The sequence below is a fragment of the Seriola aureovittata genome, chromosome 4 (genome assembly GCF_021018895.1).
Source record: "Seriola aureovittata isolate HTS-2021-v1 ecotype China chromosome 4, ASM2101889v1, whole genome shotgun sequence".
In the NCBI taxonomy this organism is placed as follows: domain Eukaryota; kingdom Metazoa; phylum Chordata; class Actinopteri; order Carangiformes; family Carangidae; genus Seriola; species Seriola aureovittata.
This window is the reverse complement of record NC_079367.1, coordinates 17368430-17395156: the sequence shown is the minus strand read 5'-3', so window position 1 is coordinate 17395156 and position 26727 is coordinate 17368430. Positions and strand designations below refer to the sequence as shown.

The window sequence follows — 26727 nt, the reverse complement described above, 5'->3', positions numbered from 1 at the left end:
GTTCAAGTGTTTGTTGAACTGCTTCTCTCTGGTTCCACTTTTGTCAGGCACTCAACTCAAATATTTGGTAGCATATTCAGTATTCTTAACCCTGGAGGCTAAATCAAAGCCATGAAATGCTCACACACACACACACACACTGTTGGAGAATTCACCTTTCTCTCTGCCTCAGGTATTTTTTAAATGTATTTTTAGGGCAAGAAAAGCAAAAACAAGCAAGGAAAACATGCTTTCATGACATTAATGTTTAGCCAAAGCGCACTGGTTCTCCCTTTCTCGGTTGAGCTGTACCAAAGCTGCATGAAATGTAAACTAGCCGAGATTAAGGCTATTCAAAACACCTTTATAAAAAAACAAGAAGAGACACTGCCAAACAAAACACTTACACAAAAGACTAATTACATTTTTTCCTGAGCTCAGAGAACAAGTCAATGCTAACCAAAGAGTCTGTGTCAGTACAGCTGGGCCCTATATGAAACTTAATCATTTCAGTGTATTGGCGTTTATGTTTTGATATTTATTTCAGTCGATACTGCAATAAAAGTTCATTATAGGTTACCTAAGTGTTAAAGTAATGTGGTTTGAGTTTTTGTCTCTTGAGAAAAATAAAACTGATTGCGGGGTATTGGATATTGATAGTCAGTGTGCTCATGATGCAGCTCCGTCTGCTTTTATTTCTGTGTACATTGTATTGAATCAAGAAATAAAAGGGCAAGTTAACCTACAGAAATCTCATTGTTAATCACGTCCAGTAGAAAAACACTAAAGTTCTGTCACGTTTCTATCTTTAACCCCAGCTACCACACGACTTGTTCTTCTGAAGACGATAACGTCAGCGTCTTTCGGTGTCACTGCGGTGGGTGGGACTATGCACAGAGAGAAAGTCAGCTGAGGAGAGGCAGAGTTTAAACAGTCTCACTGTGTCTGTCACTGAGTTCACTGTGTGTCTGTCTTTCACGATGCCGGCACGTTACTGGCAGCGGCACGTTTAAACCATGTTACCCGAATCCGTGGGATAAGAAGAAGAAAAAGAAGACGAAGAAGAAGAATAAAGAAGAAGTAGTAGTTGTTGAAGAAGAAGAAGAAGAAGGAGGAGTAGGAGTTGTAACTTTGTTTGGTCGCTCGTTGTATTGCTTCTTTCCGGCAAAAGGTGAGTAATTACTTCTAAAAGTTTCACAACGTATAAGAACACAACATGAGCAGAGGTAGAAAGGTATTAATTTGTCAAAAAGAAAGAGTTTAACATGATGCCACGTGGTGGATTGAGTTTCGTGATTCTGTATTTCGGAAAGGTCAACTACCTGAGCACTAAGTAGCTTTTTTTTTTTTTTTTTTAATCCTTGTGTTATTTGTTCCACAGAAAGATTTCAAGACACTCAGGAGAGTGCAAAGAAGACAGGCAGCCAGACAGAATTATGTTTTAAGTCAAGGCATCATTATGGGTCCCAGCATACATCCCTGCCTTCTGTGTTACCAAATGATGGCATCAAGAGGTCAGGATTCCCTTTTGTTGTCTAGGAGTTCCATATTAATTCCACACTGAGCCGGCACATTTCTTTTTCATTATGTTAGACATGAACAAAAGCATGGTTTCAAACGAATCATGTCACAATACCACCTGCAATGATGCTCTGGCTGTGAATGAGGATGGCAAGCCAGCGACTAGCATCATCATGTTTTTGGCTGGTGTGGTGGGAAACCTCCTGGCTCTCTTCATCCTCGGAGTGCACCAGAAGGAGCATCGCTCTCGGTCTTCTGTCTTCTGCATCCTGGTGACTGGCCTGGCCCTCACCGACCTGCTGGGCACTTGCCTCCTCAGCCCACCTGTGTTCATCTGCTACGCCCGCAACATGTCGTTGATAAGTCTGGGTGGCAAAAATCTTTGCAACCTCTTTGGCTTTGCAATGAGTTTCTTCGGCCTGGCGCCCACGCTCATCCTTTGCGCCATGGCTGTGGAGCGCTGCCTGGCCATAAGCCACCCTTACTTTTACTCTGTCCACATCCGCCGCAGCTTTGCCAAATTAGCTCTTTTCTTTATTTACTTCTTTTCTTTAGCCTTTTGTCTCCTGCCATACAGTGGCTATGGCAAATTCAGACAGTACTGTCCCGGGACATGGTGCTTCATCGACATGGATGCGACAGGGGATGACCAGGTCAACTTGGTGCTGGCCTTCTCTCTGTCCTACTCCTCCCTCATGGCACTGCTGATCTTTGCAGTGTTTGTGTGCAATGGTTCAGTGATTGTCAGCCTGTGCCAGATGCACCGCAGCCAGGTGATGCGGCGCGGCTCAGTCGGGTCGACAGGGAGAAGGAGGCGGCTGAGCCTGGCATGGTTTGGACAGGGAGAAGAAGAGATGGACCACCTGGTGCTGCTGGCGCTCATCACTGTCATCTTTGTGGTCTGCTCCCTTCCACTCACTGTAAGTTTGACCTTCCCTCAATGTATGTGTTTGTGTGTCACACAATTCCCTTTTGAATATGTTTGCTCCCTCTCACTCTCTTTCACCTCTACAACATATTTTGAGGCCCATCCAGTCATTGTTTTTTACAGCTTTTACTACTGAATCAGAGACGTGACGCCCTGATGTGTCATTTGAACCAGACCTCCCAGTGAAAGAGGTTAAAGCTTTAAAAAAAAAAAAGAAAGAAAGAAAAGTTTGTACTGAAAGAAACGGAAAATGGGATTTTTTTGTGGTGCAGGAAAGCTTTATAAATTGTTATCTTTAGCATGGGTCTCCGACTGACTGGATGTATATCTGCTCACTGTTCAGCAGAGGGAAGAGTTTCCAGCATTTAGTGGGTTTCTTTGGGATAACAGAGTTCCCCCACCTCCTGTGTGTCTGTGTCTGCACCAGCAACTTTAATTCCTTCCCCTCATTCTTTAGTCATTATGTACATAGAAAGCTCAGCTGGCATAGCGACCGTTAATCTTTTTGTTGCTGCGGTATGTGTTTGTGTGCCCTGTTGGAGTCTCTCTGACTGTGGCTTCGCCTGCGCTAATAAAAGGTGTGCCTGAAAGTGCAGCCTTTGCCACACAAGGCATGCTGTCACTGTGTGTTTGTGCTGTGCGTGTGTCTGCTTAGTTCCATATCTGTTCGTTCTGGCCTGTCTGTTTGAGAAAACCTGACAACCCTGGAGGACTGGTCTGGCCCTGCCTCTCCCAGAGGGCAAAGCTCCGCTGGCAAGTCTCCACGTTTAAACCAGCCTCCATCTGTGCCCCTAAACATTAGCCAGAGGTCCTGAGGTTTGGGAAATAACCAGTTGGAGGATGTGATTAATGTGATGTAAATTACAAAGGCATGTCTGCCTTTATATGTTAAAGTTGACGTATTAAACAGCGTTGGTCTGATGATCGAGCAATTTACAGGAAACAGTAAAAAGTGTTTGTGCATGTTTTCACTCTTCACCATCTACTCACTGTCTGCATCTGGATTGTTTGTGGTAACGCTTGTCCTGAAGGTTTGACGAATCTGCGGTGCAATGGTATGTGGCCCCGGGGGGAATGTACAGGGATGACGATTTGTACCTGTCAACGCTCTGAGTAACACTTCAGGAAACTGAAACCCCAACTTCATCACTTGTATACAGCACAGTCCTTTTTCAATACGGTTTAGTTTAAAAATAGAATTGAAAAGCTGTTACCTCTGTAGTAAAATAATTTAGAAATGGCACTCTGTTTTTTGGGTTTTTTTTTAACTTCCACTTTGCTCATCTAAAACCAGTATTTGGCCTATAAATTGATTTCATTACTATACAACTCAAATGTATCAATATTCATAAATTACTTGTCTCTGCTGAATAATCTAGAGTTGCAAGCCTGATCTGTAGCATCTCATTCTGAATAATTCAAGACCCTGTTAAGTGACTAATGATTCATGCATCATCTCAAAAGATTTATGTGTGTGTGTGTGTGTGTGTGTGTGTGTGTGTGTGTGTGTGTGTGTGTGTGTGTGTGTGTGTGTGTGTGTGTGTGTGTGTGGTGTGTGTGTGTGTGTGCACTTGATTTCTCAGATGCATTGATGCATGTACATGCTTGTGGTTGTTGTAACCGAAAGAACTGAGACAGAGGTGGTGAAGTATCTGAGTGCATGTCAGTAGACTTACCATGTTTCCAGACAGATGTTGCTTCGTGATTAAGATCGCTTAGTTTGCCTGAAGCACAACAGATGTGGGGGGTGGGGGGGGGGCAGATTGTGTTTTACGTTAGAAATAATGTGACGCAATCGATATGTAGTTGATGCTGCTCTCAGTGGTGACGCAGTTCAGACTTTTGCAAGCTCTCTCCTTTGCATACACCAGTATACAAGCTGCAGTCATCATTCTTGCATACACTCAACGATGTGCCAACACAAACCCTCCAGCACATGTTTCCGGTCAGTCTCCGTGTACTCAAAGCACTTTCATGTAATTGAATATACCCTGGAGAATTATGCTTTCAGGCCCTGAAGACTGAACCCTGTCTGGCTGCATGCTGGTAGATGTGGGTGAGATGCAAAGTAGGTGCTGGGAAATTGATGCTTTGGCAGAGAAGATTAAAAAGTAGTAGAATCAGAAAACATTCATTGTTCTCCCTGTTTTTTGCCTCACGGGCATTAATAATGTTGTGGCCTTTGTATTTAGAGATCAAGTTGCAAGATCATGTATTTGCTACGATGAGCAGTGTTTCCTCTGAGTATTACTGAGGTGTGACTCTTTCTCCAGTCAAGCAAGGAGGTGGAAGTTCACATGTGGTGGTGGTGTGATTGGAGAAGTTGTAAACGATCCGGAATCGTTTTGTTTTTTTCTTTTTCAAGGTGGTGGGCTGACGTAATTTCTAAGAGAAATCCATTGGCTGTGAATGTTTGTCCTGTTCATTGTTACCTGAATCGCACAGCAGCTTCTCAGGCTTGTCACACCACAGTCCTGGCCTTGGATGAAATATGTCACCTCCCACTGATTTAAACCGACAGTACAAAACTATGCAATTACAGTCGACAGCTGAAAAAGATAAGGTGCCATTAAGCAATAGAACTCGTTGTGATGAATATCACTGTAGCTGTTCTGTGAAATGACGTTTGATTTGTTTGATCTAGCATGAAACATGAGATCCTACTTGGTTTGTTCTAGGACGGACTATTGACACATCGCTTGAAATTTAGTGCCATATTGAAGATACGCTTACTGCCTGTTAAACACTTTAAAGTACAGCTACAAAAACACATCTCCAGCTGAAGTATGGGATTTAAAGCTTCTCCTCTCCCAGTATAATCAGAGTTAGAGCTACATTATGTAAAATTACACCACAAAATTTGCAATAAAATTAAGATGCATTAATTGTGACTATAACAGTTTGAATTGATAGCACTGAAACAGTAAGTTGATTAACATGACAATTCTGTCAAAAATAACTTCAAGATGTCACTTCCTAAAAGCCCTAAAAGGACGTACTGCCCTTTCAGTTGATCACATTTGCCAATGAGTGTTTAGGGTCAGTAAGTCAAAACCTTGACAAAAGGTTTCCCTCTGAAAGAGAAATCAACAACTTCTCCATTAGGCCTTTCTTCGCTCCTCTTTGTTCTGTCAACCTCACTTTATAAATGGTCAAAGCTTTCTCCTGAGGGGGACATCTACAGACTGATAGCTTCCTTGTGATGATCACCATTATCCCTCCTCCCTGCTGTTCCCATGGGAACCACAGAAGTTGCCTGGGAGCCATATGTTGGTGGTCAATACCTGGATCAATAAAGTGCTGCACTTGTATCACAAGCTATTCACAAAACTGTTAGTGGTTTAAATTCTACATTTTCATTATCATATTAATCCATAGTTGGGACTAGGGAAAGAAAAAGTGTCGAGAAGATCTCAATAACCTCAGGGCAGGTTTATTTTAAAGTGACTGTAGCAACTTTAATCTGCAGCACAGATGTTTCCACTTAATGAAAAAAGGTTTCCATTAGTATAGCTGATGTGTGTGCGTCTTAGTCAGCAGATTGTGATTGGCTTGTGTGAGTGAGGTTACATGACAGGAAGTACAACAGAGATCCATAAACTTTGCTGCATTGTTGAAAGAATTGCAGGCATCAGAATAGTAGCTGTAATGTGATTTTACATGTAGGGTTCAGAAAACAGAGTAACAGAAACAAATTATTTTTGAATGAAAAAGTTGTGTTGTCATTCAGTGTTTCCCACCATGTGAGGAGCCCGTGTGTCTGTGGGCATGCTTATTTGCATGCACAACATAGTAGTAAAATGGAGACCTGCTCTTAAAAACATTGCTTCATAGCACAACTAGTGGTCAAAAACTCAGAAAGGCAGTGTTAAAGAGGTGTCACAGTCAGGTTTTAAACTTGATTGAATTGGTGTACATATATATATTTTAGATGTTCCATGATTTTGTAGTTTTTGTTTTTTTTAATTAAAAAAAATCTACTTTTTTTTTTTTTTTTTTTTTTAATTTAATTTATAACTACTAGACTCTGATGGATCGTAGTAACCACTAGGTTAAGTACATTAAAGACTTTGTGATCAAGTCTGGACATCGTCCTCTTTAGTCAAGCACAGAGTACAGTCTGTTATTTGGAAAAAGAAAAAATGAAAACACCAAACCACTTCCAATACTCCTGAGCCAACTGGGCAAGAAGCCTGATTATCAGGAAGAAGATAAACAACAGCACGTAGCTCTGACACATCTGCAGTCACAGGGCATTGTGCCTCTGAGAGTCACGGCAGCACTTCATAAATCTGAGCTGTCTGACAGAATGGGAACTGGGAAACCACACTGGAACAAAAGCAGATGGAACAACGTTCAAGAAAAGTTATGTGAATGAGCTGGAAGAAAAATATTCTTCCGTTTGAAGATACAAAACCTTCACCCGTTAATGAACTGGAGACTTAATAAAGATCGAGAAACCAGTTGTACCGTATGAAGACAAATTCTAGATGAGATCATGCTTTAAAACCTCTTAAACATTAAGACAAATAAGACTCCGCAGGACTTTAGCCTAAAGCATAAAACAACAGCCGGGAGCTCTCGGATCCCTCGACAGGCCCAGTCAAGCCCAGGCTCAAATGCCATTGAAAATGGGCATAATGACAGAATGATATCTATTCATGGACACTCCCCAAATCCAACTGGATCCACACTGTGTGGAAAAAGAGGGGAACTCCCAAAATCCAGACGTATCTAAGATAAGTGTAATGCTTCCCAGACGTGGTCTCGGATGAGTCAACTTTTGCAACATGTGGAAATAATAGTTGAATCCCTTTTTGATGGCAGACTGGTACACATGACCTTCGCGTGTGAATGAGGTGTCAGATGATTCCACACGTCATGGGAGTGGTACAGTTATTGATGCAAAGACCCACATGCTGTGACAGTCAAGATAGGCGGTAGCTTTGTCTCTCAAACTGTTATTGTGCTACAGGTGCTGCAGGTGCTGCTGGGAGATAAATGTCATTGGGAGCTTTGTTCAGGTTTCTATAAGGAAAGATGATGCTCTGCAATCAGCAGCTGGCTTTGTGGACTGAACAATGAGGATTCCCTTTCTTAGTGGATCGAGGCTTAACCTGCATTCAATACATACACAGCGCACACTCGTTTACGTGCACACATTTACTTTCATTACAGTAGTCACAAGGCTGCAGGCTTGCTAAGCTTGCTCTTCATATCCTGCAGTTTCATCCTGGATTGTTGTGCTTCCTCACATTTTACTGGGTTTATAGCGGGGAAAGTGGACAACAATTGACAGAAGATCCTGAAAGTAATGAGCTTCAGATATTGGACCCCTTTTTAAAGTGTCCTTGTAGTGTGTGGGAGAACATGGCCCCAGGCTTCAGTCGGTGCACAACAAGGGGAGAGCAGCTGCTGAAGAGATTTTTAATGGCTGAGGCACAGAATGATGAAAAGAGGGTAAAGACGGATGTGGAGAGCAGATCAGAAACAGGAAAAACAACAGCGTAGATCATCGTTCCATGATGTGTTCTTAGGTATCCAAATGAAAAAATATGCATGAGTCAATGACCCAGTAACGGAGCAACTGTAGTTTGCATCCTTATCGTAGCTTAAATAGATTCGACCACACCCTCTGCTGTGTCATGTCAAACTAACTTTAATGCCATTAGTGGAGATTTTGACTTAAACCTGGAGCACACAAGCTGTAAAGAGCTATAAATACTAACATATCATCTTTTTAAATTGATAAAGCAAACTTTACAGACAAACAGCTGCTTATTTAGACATCTGTCTGATATGGAGCAACATTAGCATTCATTTGAAGTCATGTTTCTGGGCACAAAATGATTTTGTGCAAATCTTAACACTCTTTTTGGTCTCCACTCGATGGAAATATCTGGCTCCTTAGCAGCTAAATGCTCCAGTATGTTCACCTGATTGTTGCTATACGCGCCTGTCTGCCGTTTGATGTTGGAGTGGTAAACCACAGCAAGTTTTTTGAGCTTCTTCTACAGAAAACAGCTGAAGTCTCAAGTCTAGTCAAAAATGAGGCCATGAGAGTGGCAAGAGGAAACCAAAACAGTAAAGTTGTGGGTCAAAAAACGGAAACGATGAGCTGAAAGATGCTAAAATGCTCCTTTGGACTGAGGCCAACTGCATAGACGGGGGATAATTCTCTGTGGGTTCATCACCACAATCAACTGTTTTGCTTTCAAAATCAGTCTCTCACAGTCACTTGGACTGATTAGAATTGGATGAATTGATTAGAATTTGGTGGTCAAAGGTCAAGGTCTTAATTCAATTCAAGAATTCATGCGCCAATTATGATGCACCTCAAAAGCAAATTTCTGACAAGTAATGACACTTTATATCCAAATCAAAGGTCAGCTTCACTGTGTCTACATCATGATGTGCAAAAACACTGGCCATCAATCAACTCTAACTCAAACTGAAGGACAGATTGTGATCATATTTCCAGCAAGTTTCTCAGTTTCTTACAAGTGAAAACAGTGAAAGGAGACCTTCTTAGATTATTCATAATGCATCACAGTTTTACTGGTAAACCTGTGGCAAAATCATTGTGGATTGCATTGGATCAGTACAAGGTTAAAATGAACACTGACATTGCTATGCTGAGCAACATCTTGTTTGTGTGTTCATGTGTAATGCAGTTATACCCTGTCCCTTGAATGATCTGTCCTTTTGTGGTCAGATGGCTTGCCACATATTTTCTCTGAAGCTGTTGTGGTTTTACTCCGGTATATAGATTTGAACTGCTGAACTCCCATTAACTCTTTAAATAACAGGCCCTTGGCTGTGTGGTAATACCTGATAATAATAGATAATGAAATACATGTAGATACGATTATATATGTTCGTTGGAATCTAACAGTCCTTCGTATATGTCCACGATAGATCCATTGTGTGTTTATGAATAATTTCCTTTGTCCGTTTTGGAAGTATTGCATGTAGTATAATTCATGATTTAAAAGAAGTGAAAATAGCCCCACCTCCTGCAATAAGCCCAAATATTTCTTTGATGTGCATTCATACTTTCACTTACATCTTTGAACAAAAGCCCAGCAATGTTGGCTACAGATGTTTATTTTGCAGCAGGAAACATTCCTCAATCTGTTGCTGGCATTTCCCGGGAGTGAGTTTTCAGGAGTCCGCTTCACGACTGGGCCGATAATTTAAAAGAGATTTATTTTATTGTTTGTGTGTGTGTATATTAGCAAATACCCGTTTTTCTAGTTATCACTGCATAATGGCAGTTTTAAATGTTACTTGAAAGATTTACAGCTAGAGTAAATTAACACCAAGATTTAGCTGTGTACTGAATGTCAGATGGTTTCATGACATGGAAAAAGAAAGATGTAAACATATCTGGATAAATCTCTCCAGACAAAAGTAGAATCTGCACAACTGTAGCTGAATCTGTGTGTGCCTTTCAAAATTGTACACATCATTAATTACTCTAGTTAGTCATATATTTGATGAGGTTTCTTTCCTGACAAACATCCATGTCAGCTTGGAGCAACAGATTATTGAAGTTACTATGGAACCTACTGGAATCTAATGGAGGTTACCAGTGGGTTTATAGCTCACATCTAACGGTTTATTACATTGACTCAATAATAAAATCTTATTGATCCTGGCAAATGGTGTTAGTTGTGGATCTTGCTTGTTTCCTCTGGAGACACAGCAGCCCAGAATAAACCTGTCTTCTCCAATGGATATATATCCATTATATATCTGCCTCCATATTGTTAAGTTACAGCGGGCTGCTGTCAGGACCTGCATGTTGTTAAGCAGTAGGTGTTGTTGTAGAGACATACAGGTAGTCTTCCTTCAAATGCTTCTATTTGAAATACGCCTTTTCAAATGATTGATTGATCAGGCTTCTTTTAAATGATCTTAGATTATTCTTTTCAGACAAACTTAATTCAGTTTCTCATCACACAACAATTCAATATGAGTAAAAAAGGAAAACAGTGAGACGAACAACATAAAAATGAAATCCCCATGAAACAGAACAAGGACCTTGATCTCACGTTTAAGCAGTTCTGTTAGTTTTTAGTCTGTGTGTCTTCTTCATCATCATTTATGTTATTTGAAGTGTATATTTATGTACAACTTATATAACCAGCAGCTTTTGTTTTTCTTCTATATCATTTGCTACGTCTCGGTTGAGCTCCTCTTCTTTTTCCTCTTTGCATTTTCACTGACTGCGCCTCATTACCTTTCTTCTTCTGGTTAAGGAAATGAGGAAATGCATTTCTTGCTGATCTGCAGTTTTATTGATTTCTGTGCAGCAGACGCTTCAGTGGATATTTCCACTTTCTTCAAGGCTCTCCTATGTGTTTTTTTTCTTCTTCTTCTTTTTTTTTTTTCCAATGCCGGTTGTGTTTGGAGGATGATTTCCCTTTGAGTAGTTGCCAAGACATACAGAATATGTCAGCAAACCTTTCTCAACCGTTTACTGTATGCACAGTTGCATTATTTAGTGCTGTCCATATTTGCCGCCTTGGCTTCTTGCCATGTGTGTCCACAATTATTTGTCCATCCATCAGCAACTTTTTATTGTTCACACAGCAGTTGCATGAAAGGTGCTCCACACCCAAGTGTAGAGTTTCTCAACCTTAGGGTTGGGACCCCTCATGGTGTCACTTGATATGCAGAGACGGATATTGATGTTTTTTGTGTGTATTTATGATACATTTTTAATCATAGAACCTGTTTAAATAGGTTTGAAAAACAGGTACAGGCCTAGTAAGATTTCTTTATGATCAATTTGGAGCTCCATTCGTGCTTTTGAACCCGTAATATACGAGTATACCATGCTGACATTTACACGACGACTATATGATCAGCAGACTCACTTTGAGAAATAAAGGGTTTTGATCAAACAGACTTTAAGTTAACGTTGGATGGACTTCATCCACATGAAAACCACTTATTGGACCTTATTGTTCACCTCTAAACATTTGTAGTTTTTAGAGTCACTGTAACTCATGTTCACAACCTGTGGTTACAACTTTAAAATGAGATGAGCAGCATAATATATGAAATGTTAATGACATGTATCTGAAGAGCAGCCACTCTGTTGGTCCCTGTTTAAAACACAGTCCGGCCCCTTTTCAACAATGCACGTTGACTTTAATCTGATGGCAATTTAACATGGCGCTCTCTTTATCTGAATATGGTTCACAACAACAATGTTACTATGTTGGACCTAGTAACATATCACTCTCAACATGACACAGGTCTGAACTGAATAGCTCAGATTAATGTTAAGGCTGCAGTAGCAACACAAGGTGAAGAGTAAAGATCACTGCAGTAAATTTATTACCTCAATTTTCATCTCGTATGCACAAAGGAAATAAAATAAGTAATAAAACACTGTGAAAGAATCACTTTTAGGTTGTTGAGGAGATTCCTCTCAAATAAGATCAGTCTGTGAAAAAGGTGCAAGAGAGGTTAAATAAAAAAGGCCTTTTTTAAAATCTGACCAGCATTTTCTTTCTCTAAATTTTCACTTTTCATTTGTGCCAAGCTGCATGGATACACAAGTAGGAAAAGAGCTACAGAGTGATCTCCTTTTTCACTCACAAACTACATTGGGCTGAATACAGACACCAGTTGCTCATTAACCAAGCAGCAGAGCATTAATGCCATTAAGGAATTAATTTAAATCAGATAATCTAATTTCCCGTTGGTGATGTCTGTCATTCTAAAGTGAAAGTTGGCTACAGACGAGGGAAAAAGTAAAAAGAGGTAAAGGGTTTGAGAAGAAATAATGAACCTAGGTATTTTCACCAACTAGATATCGGATCAAAAATTATAACCTGCTATCCAAACCCATCCCTGGTGTTGACTTAGTGATGACACCTTCCAGTAAATGTATAGATACAGAAAGGAAAAAATGAGATTCTTGCTTCATATACCTCACCACCAGTCTCAGGAAATTATATAGAACCTAATCAAACCTGGCTGATATGCAGCGGTAAAAGACAACACCCTCACATCAAACAAAGATGAAGTGAAGCAGAATGGTGTTATCTGTCGTTGGGCTGAGGGACTCGTGAAAAGAGGCAACAGCTGACATCCAGTGTGACAAAAACATACTCGCTGTGGCCAAGAAACATTTAAGAACGACATGGGATGAATGCACATTTTGGTCAACCTCAAATCTTTCATTAGAAGTAGAAAGATGTAATTAGAAGGTTGTAATTAATCCACCAACGCGCTTCTATTCACAAAATGATCACAAAATGATTTCTGGTGTGACGGAATCACTGAGTAAAGGAAATGTGCATGTTATTGGGGTTTTCAGTGGAGTCATAAACATCCCCGTTCCTCTTCCACAAAGGTGACCTTAACTTGCATCAGAAAGGTAATGAATCGTAGCATTAATCTTAAAAAAAAAAACATATTAGATGACCAACTGTTCAATGGCCTGGTTGGGTGTTGACCCTTCTTACACAAGTAGCCAAGAAACGTATCAAATACTGATCCAGCTGATTAAGCTTGACTAAACGACACATGAATCACCCAGCTTTGTTTCAATAGCTGATTATTCCTGCATGTTATAACAACAGAAAACACTGTAAATAATTTTTGGGAAGCGGCGTCAGTAAATGTTCTTTGCGAACTTTCAAAATATGTTTTACTGCTGCAAACAATTGATGTTGTTCCTTCAAACAGCATCTCAGCCAGAGTTAGCAGACAACAGGGACTAAACAAAATGAACAGGATAATTATAACCAGGCAGCAGAGAGCAGATTCCGCGGTTTAGGATTTTACAGAACTCTATCTGTTGTTTACACAACAGCAGAGCCTGAAAATATGTTATGGCCACCAAGAGAAAATAAGTGATGGGAATAATCCCACCCCCACCCCAAAGTTAGCTGTCGGGTTTAGAGGTTAGGGTTAAAAATACCTGCAGAAACGTATGTATGGAAGTTGATGATTGGCTTTGTATAATACTTTGGGCAAATGCTTAGTTATACATTTTTTGATATGTGCAGCTCATATGAAATTGGTTACTTGGGGGGGGGGGTGAATGAAAATCAAATGAACCCAAACCATCAAACTGTTCCTCTAAGCTCGCCAGTTTCTTGACAAGAGCCTGAGGGATGAGTCCAAAAAACCTTCATCATGAAAAGCTTGTAGAATTTCTTTTCTTTTAGTAATCAGTGAACAGTTTACTATACATATATGTCCTTTGGAATTATATAGTATAGTAGTATGTACAGTATGTGTTACTGGTAGATGGATATTTCTGATGTTTTTTAATGTAGGGGTGTATTTTAATGTAATGTTGGATGGGTTCAATTTTGGTAGGACACAAATAAAATGCGCTCAAAACTGAAATGATGTTTTTGTTTATAAAGCCCAAATTCCTCCTTGATGGATTTACAGTCTATTTTAGGTGTCAGCTGTTGTGTATAGGAAGCCTCTGTGCACCTGCCATAATCCAGGAGTCCATCTCTGAGTTTGCGAGCTGGCAGACTTTCCCAGGATAACTGAAGATGGAAAAATAAAAACCCAAGCACAGGTGCATGTGCACTTACTTATCAGCATTCACTTTTCATAATGAAAGTGCTATGTGGTTGTCTCCAATTCAGATTTACACCATAAAGAGGAAATGGGTTTGTTGAAATATGCAATCCTACACAGTCACTTTGTTTTTTAAATTCCCAAAACAAAACAAAACCATCGAGAGACGGTGTGCGAGGAATCCTGGGAGGGTCATAAAACTACAAGCTGGCCATGCGTGGCAGTGACTTGTAGTTCTAATGTACTGCTGATTGTTACAGTACGTATCCAGTCCATCTTTGCCAAGAGAAAATGATCTGGAAAATGAAAAAAAAATAGAAATAATTACAGCAGTATTATGTTTTGATAATTTAAATGACTGACATGCAGCAACCACTTAATCAGAAACTTGTTTTCAATATAGTTATAATTTTGTACATTTCCAAGAGCTTGAAGTGTAAATAACAATCTGAATTTGAAGGGCATCATTTCAGACTGTGAGCAGTGCCACAAAGCTGACTGCAGTTGCTATCAGATAGAAGCTGAAATGTGCACATTGATGTGCATGGCAGCGAGAGGTAACTGATATGATGATTTTACTACAAAAAAAACCAAAAACAATATATATATATATATATATATATATATATATATATATATACACACACACACACACCCACAGTTTAAAGTACCCTAAACACACATCCCCAAGCTCTGGGATTTTAATATCCTGAATATACAAGGCAAACAACTTGTCTCATAGTTTTAGGTTTTGGCCATTATAACTACATGTTACAATAACAACAGTTAATTTCTGAGAAATCAGAACAGGGTGAAATCCATGAAGTCTAGGATGGCAAACAATATAAGCAGTCAGACGTTTAGACAGGTCTCCTAATATGGTTGAATCACCAGTTCAGCCTCATTATAAAAAGCTGATATAAATGTCTGTTTTCCAGAGCTTTGACCAATTGTAATTATACACAGTTTTCTATGCAGTGAAAAACTTTAATGTACTTTTTTGGTACAGTTTTAGTATTTTTTGTGTTTTAGAGAAATATAGTATTTATCTAGGAATTTCTTTACAACCCACTGGTCGTCTGACCCCTTGTACCGCTTCCCCAGCTAACAGTGTTATTGCAGATGTTATCACATCCCAGAACTCGGTAATGAAGTTGTTGTCATAACCAACTGGAGTGATGGATAAACCTACAAAAATAGGACACAGGCTTTAAAGCAACAAAAGTGGACGTTGTTCATTGCCAGTGAAAATAAAAGATGTCATTTATAATGCTCAGTTGTTGGCAAATGAGATGATATATTGTGCACGTGGCTGGGAATTAGAAAAGTGGTATGTGGTTATTGTACTGGGGCCTCTCTGTGACAGAATGTGTGTTACAACCAAACTAGAATTGGCTCTAATGGTGGAATGAAACACAAGTACAAGTCAATGATAATACTTCCATTCAAATTACTAGGTTCAGTCTATCAAAAGATGGTCTGCCACCAATTTCAAAGTGTACACATAGTATCATCAACAATTCCCCACCAGCAGCATGTGTATAATAATCAAATGGCTCTTACAGCTTCATCACTGTTGAAGGGAACCTGTTGTTGAGCCTCTGTTGCAACCCCTATACAGTGTATGGTTGCAACAGCTGCAAGGTTTTGCAGTACGACCAGTGTCGAACTGTTCTTATCTCGCACAGACACCCATCACCCAACTTCATATTTTACACAATTTATGAAAGTGTGTTTTTCAGTCTTTCACAGTTGCTTCCACTTCCTCTTTGGTGTTGCTAGTGTTGCTTTGTGTGTGCGTGCGTGCGTGCGTGTCTGTGTGCTCGCGTGCGTGTCTCTGTCATGTTCTTTTTTCGGTTGTCGAGCAGACAGCAACTCCTTACAGCTCCGCATCCCACGCATGTGAGACAGTTCACTCATCAGACAACCCACAGGGACAGTTTTAGTTTGCCCTACACTTTTCAACGTAACATTCCTCACGAGAAAAGGAGGCGATAATTATAATTACCAACAGAATAAAAGGGAGATGCATAAAACAACATGGATGATTTATAGCAGGAAGCAGTTGTGTGAATGTATGTGTGCGCACATAATATTTTTTGTTATCTTACCACTGCGGTCACTTCTCCCTCCACATAATTGACTGAATCGATTGACAACAATTGAAGTTCATTTTGGAAAATGCTGGTAAAAGTTGGAATAGCTGCAGGTAACTCACCGCAGCCTGAAGCACGTTTTAAAGAGGGAACTCACTAATGGACTTTCAGACAGGATAATTCCCCTAATGGAAGTTGTCTGAAGACAAACACAGACTTATTAATGTTCAATGTTTTCCTTTCTCCTGAGACTGAATCCATTTACATTTATACGCTGCCTGTAGTGCTTCCTAAATTAACAGCTTTTTACTGACGGACTTAAAATGCTCAGGAGGCTTGAGATCTGTTTTCTGTGTTGAAAAAGTCACAAAACAAAATCAAGGGAGGAATCAACATATTGAACAAACTGATTACATGCACCAGATGCACATGTGCTCTTGGTTGCCCACGCCCACCAATCTTTCCTCTCAGTATCTTTTTCTGTCAATCTCAGATGACACCAACCACCTCCTCACTAACTTCCTAACTGCAGATTATGTAAAACTGAAATCCCCCTCCAATGTAGAAACACTGTGCTGATACTTACATTACATATCTGCACCGTGTGACTCATCACACAGGTCCTTCAGGAACTAAATCTGGGGCATAGGCCACTGTGGTCAGACTGCCCGGGGACAAACATGTATATTTGATTGCTGTCGTTCGTGAGAAATTACAGCTGTGGCTAGAAATCCATTCAACTCGGATGCACTTTATTGGACTGCTCACCGTCATAGTGTCCCAAAGGAACAACCTGCTACACAGCCGTACTGTGTGTGTAATAGCTTTTTTGTATTTGTGTTGAATTTTCTCTTGAACTGCGCCCTCAGGCAGTAAAGAAATAGGGCAGAGCCACAGTGGAAAGACTTGATTAAACTTGAGGTATGAAGATAAATCAGAGGTGAGAATTTAGAGCAACCCATCAGGCTCACAACAGAAGCACCAGCTGGTCTCATACACCTTTGGTAAACTGTGGTGCCATAGGCGATTCAATTCTAGTAAATCTGCTTATTTAGCTTTTTCCTGACAAGAATTAGATGATAACATTGATTTTAGTCTCATGCCTTTACATTAAGCACAGGAAGTCGGGGTGTGTTAAGCCATAAATCATAAAGCCTGTATAAGCGGGGAGGAAACAGCTGTAACCTAGCTCTGTCCAAATACACCAGAGGCTCTCAAGCTCATGAAGTAACATGGTGCACGTTGTTCAACTGGTACATAAAACAGAAATAGCAAAACAAAATTTTTTGGTTTTAGGACAACTTACTATTTGTAGCTATTTCCTCCAGCTGGTTGTCAGTCAATACATGCAACATCCTGGGGCGGTGTTGTCATAGCAATGGCTTAGATGTGGTATTGGGTAGACGATGAAGTCAGGAAAATGGAAGTGCTTTGTAAATTTGTATTACACTAACCCTATAATCACCTTTAATTTCCTTAATAGAGACCTGATACTTGATACTGTGTTAAATAATGTTAAAGAAAAGAGGTTTTAAAAAAAAAAAAAAAAAAAAAAAAAAAAAAAAAACTCAATCAACCATGAATCTTTAAACTCAATAAAAGAGCACTTTCCTTTCTTTCTACCATCCTTTTAGGAGAATTACCTGTAAATAAAAATAAATGAGATTTTTTTTCCCTTTTGAGAAAACGGAGGAAGTGCATAACATTTTCCAGCTCTGATTAGTCATTAGTGTCAGCAGGTCTTCTTTCGATGCTGCCTACAGAACCAGGAAAGTAGGGCAGCGTATATATAAACATTGAGGGTGGGAGTCTGCAGATGAGTCACTGTTGCATGTAACAGTTACCTGCTGAGACCACATTGTTATACCGTTGGCATCTCAGGCAAACAAATGAACGTGTTTATTTGCTGAACAGTATGAGAGAGAAAAAAGTTTGGGCACTTGTGGGCATTGCTTGCTCTGTTTTTTCTGTTTGGTGCTGAGCAGATAGAGTACTGAAGGTTTTTAGGCCTTTTTTTTTTTTTTGCTGAACAAAAACACCTGCCTGCCACACACGGAAACAATGAGCTGAAAGTCAGCGTAGACCTCTGTAAAGCAGAGGCGAACTGCAGATTCAGGTGATAATGCTATAGGTCCCTTTTACATTAACACATTGTCATTTGATCTATTGTCAGCTTTAAAGCTGCTATAATCAATACTTTTATATTTGCAATGTATCAAATGACAATGTTTAATGTTAAAAGTTACCACACAGAATTACCACCTGCCTTTACATGTCCTTTCTTGGCTCATTGTCAGTCATGATTCACTCTCAATGCTCTCATCAGCGTTTTTTCCAGATGCAAGCTGCGGTTTTCAGCTAAAAAAAGCTCTAAGAACCCACGGTACGCTGCCGGGCCATCACCAAAAGGCAGAATTTCTGACTAGCCCATAAACATAGCGGATTATTTAGCCTCTAAATAGCCAGATATTGACTTCATGAGTTTGGAGTCTGCTGGATGTGTAAATAGGCAACCGTTTCCTATTATGTCCTCCATAAGCTTAACTGATTATATGTCTGTGTTGTATTTATAGCCCATTTCCACTGCCTCCAAGTGGAGACACACATGAGATTGATATTGATCTTCTCATCTTACTCTTGAAAGCCTAATGATTAAGAATATTTCCCAAAACATTGAACGACTCCTTTAAAGACCTGTGCAGCGCTGCATCATTTCTCTCTCTTTCTCCCTCTTTCCTTGCTCACTGGTGTAAACAGTCACTCTCTAAAAGGCCAGTAATCTCTGCTCTGCCTCCTCTCATCCCCATATAATGATCCTGCAGTGAAACAAGATCAGGAAGAAAGAGTTGGGAACAGTCCTCCAGGACCTTGAGATGGGAAATAACGGTTCATACAGCGTAGACATCCGTTAAGTGGTTTGTTTCCTGAAAGACGCAGCAATCATCAGCCCCAAATAGCATCTTGTGTGTCTCTGCCAGGATATGCACATTTACACCAGTCGGACTGGGTCCAGGTACATGAAGATCCTCATTCAGCAGGATGTTGAAGCTCTAAGTAAAATTATACAGACCTGAAATAAATGGGTGTTTAATCAATTAGTCAGCCTGCAGAAAAAAATTGGCAACTATTTTGATTATTTGTTAACCCTCCTGGTCAAAAATGCCAAAACATTTCCTAGTTCCAGCTTCTGTATGTTTAGGTTTAGGTCTGGGACTGTTGGTCGGTAAAAACAAACAATTTCATGATGTTACGTTTGGCTTTGGGAAACTGTGATGATTTTTTTTTTATGATGACTATTCTTTGTCAATTCTTAGACGAAGCCTTCTTCTTTTTTTTTCTTGAAGATATTTTTCCACTTGTTTATGTGACAAAGACACCTGAACAGTCCAGTTCCCTTTGACCCAGTTTTTGTACATACAAGCAGTACAGTTTGCAGAGCAGTAGATGTTGATGGATGAATGTGTATGTGTTTACACATGTACAACGTGCAGTGTGCTGTATGTGCATATGTCTGTGAATGTGCTGCAGGCATCTGTTTATACAGTGAATGTGTGGACATGCTTGCTTTTGCTGGATTTATATGCCGATAAGCATGCTCCCAGTCCTTCAAAGCTTTCACGCACCGGCACAATTCTCTGTTCTCCTAAATAATCACCCCGATCCCCAACTGCTGTATACTGTCTCTGGCCTGCTCTTTAACCACAGACTGATACATTAATATGCTTCTGTTTAAGGAGAGCCTGACATCTCATCAGTTTTGGCCCCACAGCCTGCAGCACTTGGAGAAGACAGCTAGTGATTTGTGTCTATCTCTGCGGGGCTTAAGGTCTGCTAAGAGGACCATAAGAGGCAGGGTGGCATGCAGGAACAGAAGCAAGGGTGAGATAAGCAATATGGATTGAGACAGCAAGGGTGAGGACGATAGCAGAGGATATGAGAATGCATGTCTGTTTGAAATGTTTCTGGCAAGGCTTTGTGATGGATAAGGTGTATGATAACTACACAATGAGCACAAGAGATGTTTGTCATTGTGTTTGTTATTGTGTAAGCCTGGCATTCATTTTTACCTTGAGTATTGATTCAAATAAGAAATTGTTGCCACCATAAGGCCTGTTTAAAGCCCAGGCAGTTAATGCTGTTGTGATTCTTGTCATGAAAGAAGGTCCCAAAAGGACACGGTTATTTTCAAAGCTTCTGAAACATTTATTGGATCCGCTGCCGCTTGCCTCTACTGATATCAAGGCAAACACCCCTAATAGATCTGTAGCAGGTTGCACCAGCTCCTCATAAACTCAAATTTAGCCAATAATACCTTGTGTGGAGATATATGCATCACTGGAATGGAACTATATCCAACTGTAATTTCTGGAAGTTATGTTACAGCTTGTGATGCTATAGGGACTTCATGTTTACAAAGTTGATCATTTTTTATTCGACTGTGCCACAGATGTTTCCTGGCAACAAATTTGCACATTACTAAGATCTTTACTTGCTAAAATGTTCCTTAACTCCTAACCTCATTTAGTAAATTACTAGTTTAAATTATGCAGATGAGTACAGTGGAAAAAAAGAACAATTGACAAAGAGGTGGCATCAGGTCAAATTGTGAAATGTTTGGTTGGCCTTTTGCAATTGCTGTCGCAATAGGCTGTTTTAAAAAGGAAACATCCTGTAAAAGGAACACCACACTGCCTCTTATGTGTGTATTGTGGCCGTGTGTGTGTCTTTGTAAGTATTATCATAATCAAACTGACCCTTCATGTATTAAGTCTGTGAAATCACTGAGAATCCAACAGTCATTCCCTCATGATCGGTTGCGCAATTAAAGAGAAATTCACACAACATCAAAAGTAACATGATTACTTCCTAAAAAGTCAGGAACATCTGGACCTTGTTTTTTTCTACTTTGGGTTGTAACCACTTCTGACACACCTAAGATGACAACACTTTTCCAGGATTGATGAAAACTGTTATGCCACTGAGCTCAACATCTTAGACGCTTCATAATTATAATTGCTGTTGTTTTGGGTTTGCATAGACTTTACATCATCCTCTCTCTGTCTTTCTCATGGGTGTATTTGTAGATCAATATCTGTGCGACCACATCCGTGCGAGCTAAGGCATTGTCAGCCTCGTGTCTGGTCCCTCTGGTAGTCTGGTTTGGCCTGGCTCTGGACTTTCTCCCAATGGCCCCTCTCACTCTGTCTCTTGCTTATTAGTGTTCTGTCCAGGCCCTAGCAACAGGGAAACATTTACACCAATGCATAACAGCTCTCAATCAGCACAAGCCATTAATTAGGCCACTGTTTGTTGGATATTTAACGGAGGAAATGGAGCATTGTTGATAGAGAAGAGGAGCAAGGTGACAAAGACGCTTCCTGGGCCAGCTGCTGCTTCTCTCTCTGCCCAGGATGAATAAGCAGCCAGCTGCTGCTGTCTGCAGTCTGTCATACCTTAAAGGTCAATGCAGAAAAAAGTTGTGGTCTTGCCATGTAGACTTGTTTGCATCTATATTCAGGACACTTTGTACATCTGAAAATTAAATGTGTACTCTCAGTGAGTTTGTTTTATTGGTACAAAGAGACGGATGTTGATATTTGGTAAAGCCTAACATTAGAAAGATGAACCACAGTTGCAACTGACACTGATACTAAACACACAGTCATGTGTTCGCATCTGGTTAGAAGACCAAAGTGCCGACTGGTCCATTACGTTCTGCTCTTACAGAGGTTTGAATCAGGTTTGATTTGGCGCCTTCCAGCAGACTAAATGTTTAATCTTGTGAGATACCAATTCACTGAAACTTTATTCAGTGAACAAGTTACCTGTGAATATTATTGATTAATATATGAACTTTATGACAAATCAATTGTTGTTTAATCTATATGTAAAATATAATGACAAATGTTCACCTCCATTTAGGCCAAAGTAGGGTTGCAAAGGGGCGGAAAATTTCCGGTAAATTTCTGGAAAGTTAAGCTTGGGAATTTTGGGAATTATTGGGAATTTAGGGGAACTAACTGGGAATATATATATATATATATATATACATACATATATGTTTATTCCACAGGCTCAAATGTGTGCCTTCAATAGTGTCTGTGCTTCAGGCTCAAAAGTGTGGTCCAGTCTTCTAGAAATCTTCTGTACATGTGATGGAGGCATGCACAGTGCCAGTAGGGGGTGTGGTCTCGTTAGCCATGCAGTAAGCAGTGTGCTCTGTGCATGTGATTGAGGAATGGCATAGATATTCAAGAAGTGTATTTGAATGGCAGCTGTCTTGTTTTAGTCAAGATTATGCTAAAATATACTTTCCTCAACTATATTTAAGTTCCCTATGAAGAGCCAACCTTCAATTTTGAAAATTCCCAGTTTATTCCCGTTTATTCCCATAATTTCCCATAAATTCCCATAAATACCCATGGAAAGTTTCCATTTTTGAAAATTCTCAGAATTTTGCAACCCTAGGCCAAAGCAATGTCTTCTCGTTCTGGTTGTTCATTTTTTCTGATGAATATGTCATCAGTTCAGTTCAGCTCAAGCTCTGTCAGGTTCAATGGGGACCGTTGGAGGACCACCATTTTCAAGTCTCCAGAGATGTTTGATTGGGTTCAGGTCAGGGCTCTGGCTGGGTCACTCAAGGACATTCACAGACTTGTCCCTAAGCCACTCCTGTGTTGACTTGGCTGTGTGCTTAGGGTCATTGTCCTGTTGAGGTCCTGAGCGCTCTTGACCAGGTTTTCATTAAGGTTATCTCTGTACTGTGCTCCGTCCTGCCACTGAAAAACTCCGGGTTTTTCAGCAGTGCCGGGTGTCCTCCAGACATTGAGGCCAAAAAATTTATTTTATCAGACCAGAGAATTTTATTTGTTTCAAAACAAAGGGCAAATCCCTTGCTGCAGCGTTCACTGTGACACTGTATGCTTACTTCTTTGAGCATGGTAATAGTTTTCATCAACTCCTCTCCTCTCTCATTTGATCTGTGGTGGCTGGACACTCAGAGAACAATCCCTGGAGAGAAAAATAAAAAAAATCAACCTGAAATACAGTGTTAAAAGTGAGGGGGCATGCTTCCAAATTACAGCCAGTATTTAGTATTTTCTTGACTTTATATTTTTTATCAAGAAAAGACTAACCCCACCTTTTCTGTCTTCAGATTGCAGGCTTTATCAACGCCATTCACCCATTTTGTGGTGACACAGAGAACCTAACAGCCTTCCGCTTCTACGCCCTCAACCCCATCGTGGATCCATGGGTCTTCATCATTTGCCGCAAGTCTGTGTTTCGCCACCTTTGCTCTCTGCTGAGTTGCAGCTTCAGCAAAGGAGCTGTGAAGACAACAGCACACTGCGCTCTGTCTTTACCCCTTGACAGTCACATACAGTGTAACCCGCCAGACAGGCCAGTTTCACAGACCAACATGTACTCCAATTTACCTCTGTGACCCAGAGGAAACCCTTGGCTGTGGAGGGTCAGGGACTGGAGGCCGGGGAGACTTTCGTGTCTGAAATACATTGGGGCAAAGTTGTGAAATGAAACTTTTAACAAAGAAGTATCAGACTTTGAGAAAGAAGTATCCGTCACAATGGAAATCTTCTGTACATGGTCATTTAAGTTTCTCTAGGTACTAACTTGATTGCAATTGGTCTCGAACTTCCACTGACTGATGGAAATGTTTAAAGTTGCAGGGAGGGTTATGCCACAAAGCAAAAAGCACTGTAACTAAGCACTAAGGAACACATCAATCCACTTCAAGCCATGGATAATATACTTTAAAATTAATACATATATGCACTCTGGTAAAGATATATGGGTAAACAATATGCATGAATGTATACTGTCTTCTTTTTTCCTTCAATCAGTCGGCCTTTTCTTTAAGACACAGCCAGGTGACTCTTGGATAAAGTGTCCACAGCATCTTGACGCCGTTGACATGAAGATATTATTTCAATACCTGTCACCGCTGGGGTTGATTACATGTTTATCCATTTCACGTGACCAGTTATAATGTGAGTGTGATCTAAAAGAGACACACATACAGTACCAGTTAAAAGTTTGGACACGTTGTCCGTGTGTCTTAACTTTTGACTGGTACTGTATTTTGTGAGGAGGAGTTATCATTATTCTGTCACGTGTAGCCACTGATATTTTCATATTTGTGATATGTGTGTACAACAAGAATTAGCATAAATTAAACCATTAACGGGCCTTAATGCAGAATGATCAACCACTAAAACTAACTTTACAGCAATGCTAGAGGTCCTTTAACACTTTCACTTTGGCACAGCGGTACTTTGAGCTAAATGCCAATGTCATCATGCTAACATGCTTGTGTTTAGCATGTACAATACTAACAATGATCACCATCTTATTTTTGTGTGTTTATTTGCTAACATTTGCTAATTAGCACTAAAAGAGTAGAGCCGAAGCTGATGGGAATGTCAGTAGTTTTAGGTATGAGGTATCATAAACCAGAGAAATGAATGCATTGAGATTTTAACTTTGTGATGATGTTAAATGAAAAGTAAAGGGGCTATCAAAGTGAGCGGCTCATACAGTAGGTCACTATAGAGCACTGCACCAAATTTCATGGCAATCCATTTAATTGTTGTCGAGGCATTTCACTCAAAACCAAGAATGGTATTAACGAAGAGTCAAGGGGTCACCAAGAGTCAGTAATAAGCTTCATCCTCCCTGGAATATGAATGTCTGTGCATTCAATGTCATTCTGTGGCCAATGATCAGTCTCGACCAAAGTGGTAGGCTGTAAAGTCTCTAAAGTGACACCGCCAGTGTATCTAAAAACAAGAATCCAGATCTTCAAGTTAGAATAATTACTTGTTGACCACAGAGTGCAAGTCTGGGTTCCAGATGTGTTGCTTTTATGTTGTTCCTGTGAAAATAGCCTCTCAGTAAGTCTTTCAGTCTGAGACATAGTGCTGGTTGGTGTTTTGTTGAAACAGAGCAAATAATCAACATGTTTCCTGACAGAAAGCATCAACATTTTACCACCCACAGTCCTACGTGCAGGACAAACTGCCACCACTATGAAAAGTTGCATGGATATGAACATGTAATTTATGAGAGATAAGAATCACATCTTTTCAAGTTGTTGTCGGTTCAAAAAGGAACAACCTGTCATAGAAATGATGAAAGCACTCTGGCCGGTCCAAAAATGCAGTAAATTAAAAGTAAAAATTGGTCATTTATTTTGATTTAGGCTTAGGTTAAAGGTTTAACTTCTGAAGTTCAAGTCTAATCCTCTGTCGAGAAACCAGATCAGTCAATCCGAAACTTAAAGCCGCTTAAGTCTCAAGGCTCAATTTATGTTCCTGTCCAGCCCATAATATAAATGTATTGCATGAACATTGGATTCCACCTCACTGATTTCTAAGCTACCTATTATAAATGTCTGTGAATGTTCTTTTAAGAGCCTCTTGCTTTTGAAAAAAAGAACTGCTGCTTCAAAATGCACTGTGATAATTAACCTTTTGTTGTTGTTGTTGTGATTTTAATGCTGTAGTTGAATTCAAATGTAGTGTATTTATGCCCTTTCACTGTGCTATGATGTTGTGTATGATTGTGTTGGTTTGGCGAGACACAGGGATATCAGATGGAGTTCAGGTTTTCTGGCTGTGTTGCACATTTTTCCCTGTTTAGTCTTTAATGCTCTGTCACACGAGCCATCAAAAGTCAGACACGTTACCATTTGCACATTTTGTTCTTTGAGGGTATAATTTGACTTTGAATAAAATAGTACATTTTTGAAAAAAAATAGTATGGTACAGTTTGTTCATGTGAAATAAAATATTAACAAAAGTCTTGCAGTTGTATGCCTCCGCAAACCAGTTAAGTAACCGTTTACATTCATGTCTTTCCAGACTCATATAATACTGTATATGTAGTTAAGGCGTTGACGGAATTTAATAAAAGGTATTAAATCAAATTGACTTGAATTTAATTAAATTTAATTAGATTTTCTCAAGTAAATTAGGTTGTTGTAAATGAATTTAACTATAAATTTAATTTCCTTTAAATTAACTCAATTTAATTGAGAAAATTGTATTCAATTGAATAAAACTAATTCAATTGTATTAATTTAATTAAACTTTTAAATTAAATTGAATTAGATTGATTCAATTTAATTGAATGAATCTAATTAAAATACTTGAGTAATCCAGAACAATAAAGTGTTGAAAACAACATGATTATATTGTTGAATTTACTAAATTTAAATATTTTTGTCTCAACACCCTTAACCAATCATAAGTCATGGTGCAGCCTGATGACAGCAGACTGGTGGGTTGAATTATGTGTGGTTTGGTAGCACAAAACTTACAGGTTCTTTAGAAGCGAGATAATGTTAATTTCTAATAGTAACATGATTCACTGTAAGTAAATGTTAACAATGACATAAATATTTATATTTGAAATTTCTGGTTTGTGTTGGAAATGAGGAGGGTTTATTCAAATAAAAATGACATGCAACATAAACAATACTGAATTCAGGAGATGAATGACAGCTTATCCGGTAAACAGTCTTATTGTTATGTTTTAATATTGGTTTGCGATCTTTAGAAACTCAATTATAAATATATAATAATAAATATAAAAGTTACAGTCAGTGCAGCAGAGCAG

The 26727-nt window shown here is 39.6% G+C and overlaps 1 protein-coding gene across 1 annotated transcript; it reads left to right on the top strand.

The window, feature by feature from the left end:
- Positions 1-894: 894 nt before the first annotated feature.
- On the top strand, positions 895-25955 carry ptgir (prostaglandin I2 receptor). Its single transcript, XM_056374979.1, has 3 exons — positions 895-1150; positions 1361-2420; positions 23246-25955. The coding sequence occupies exons 2-3, from the start codon at positions 1566-1568 to the stop codon at positions 23531-23533; spliced, it is 1143 nt and encodes a 380-aa protein (XP_056230954.1). The 5' UTR covers positions 895-1150; positions 1361-1565; the 3' UTR covers positions 23534-25955.
- Positions 25956-26727: the final 772 nt, after the last annotated feature.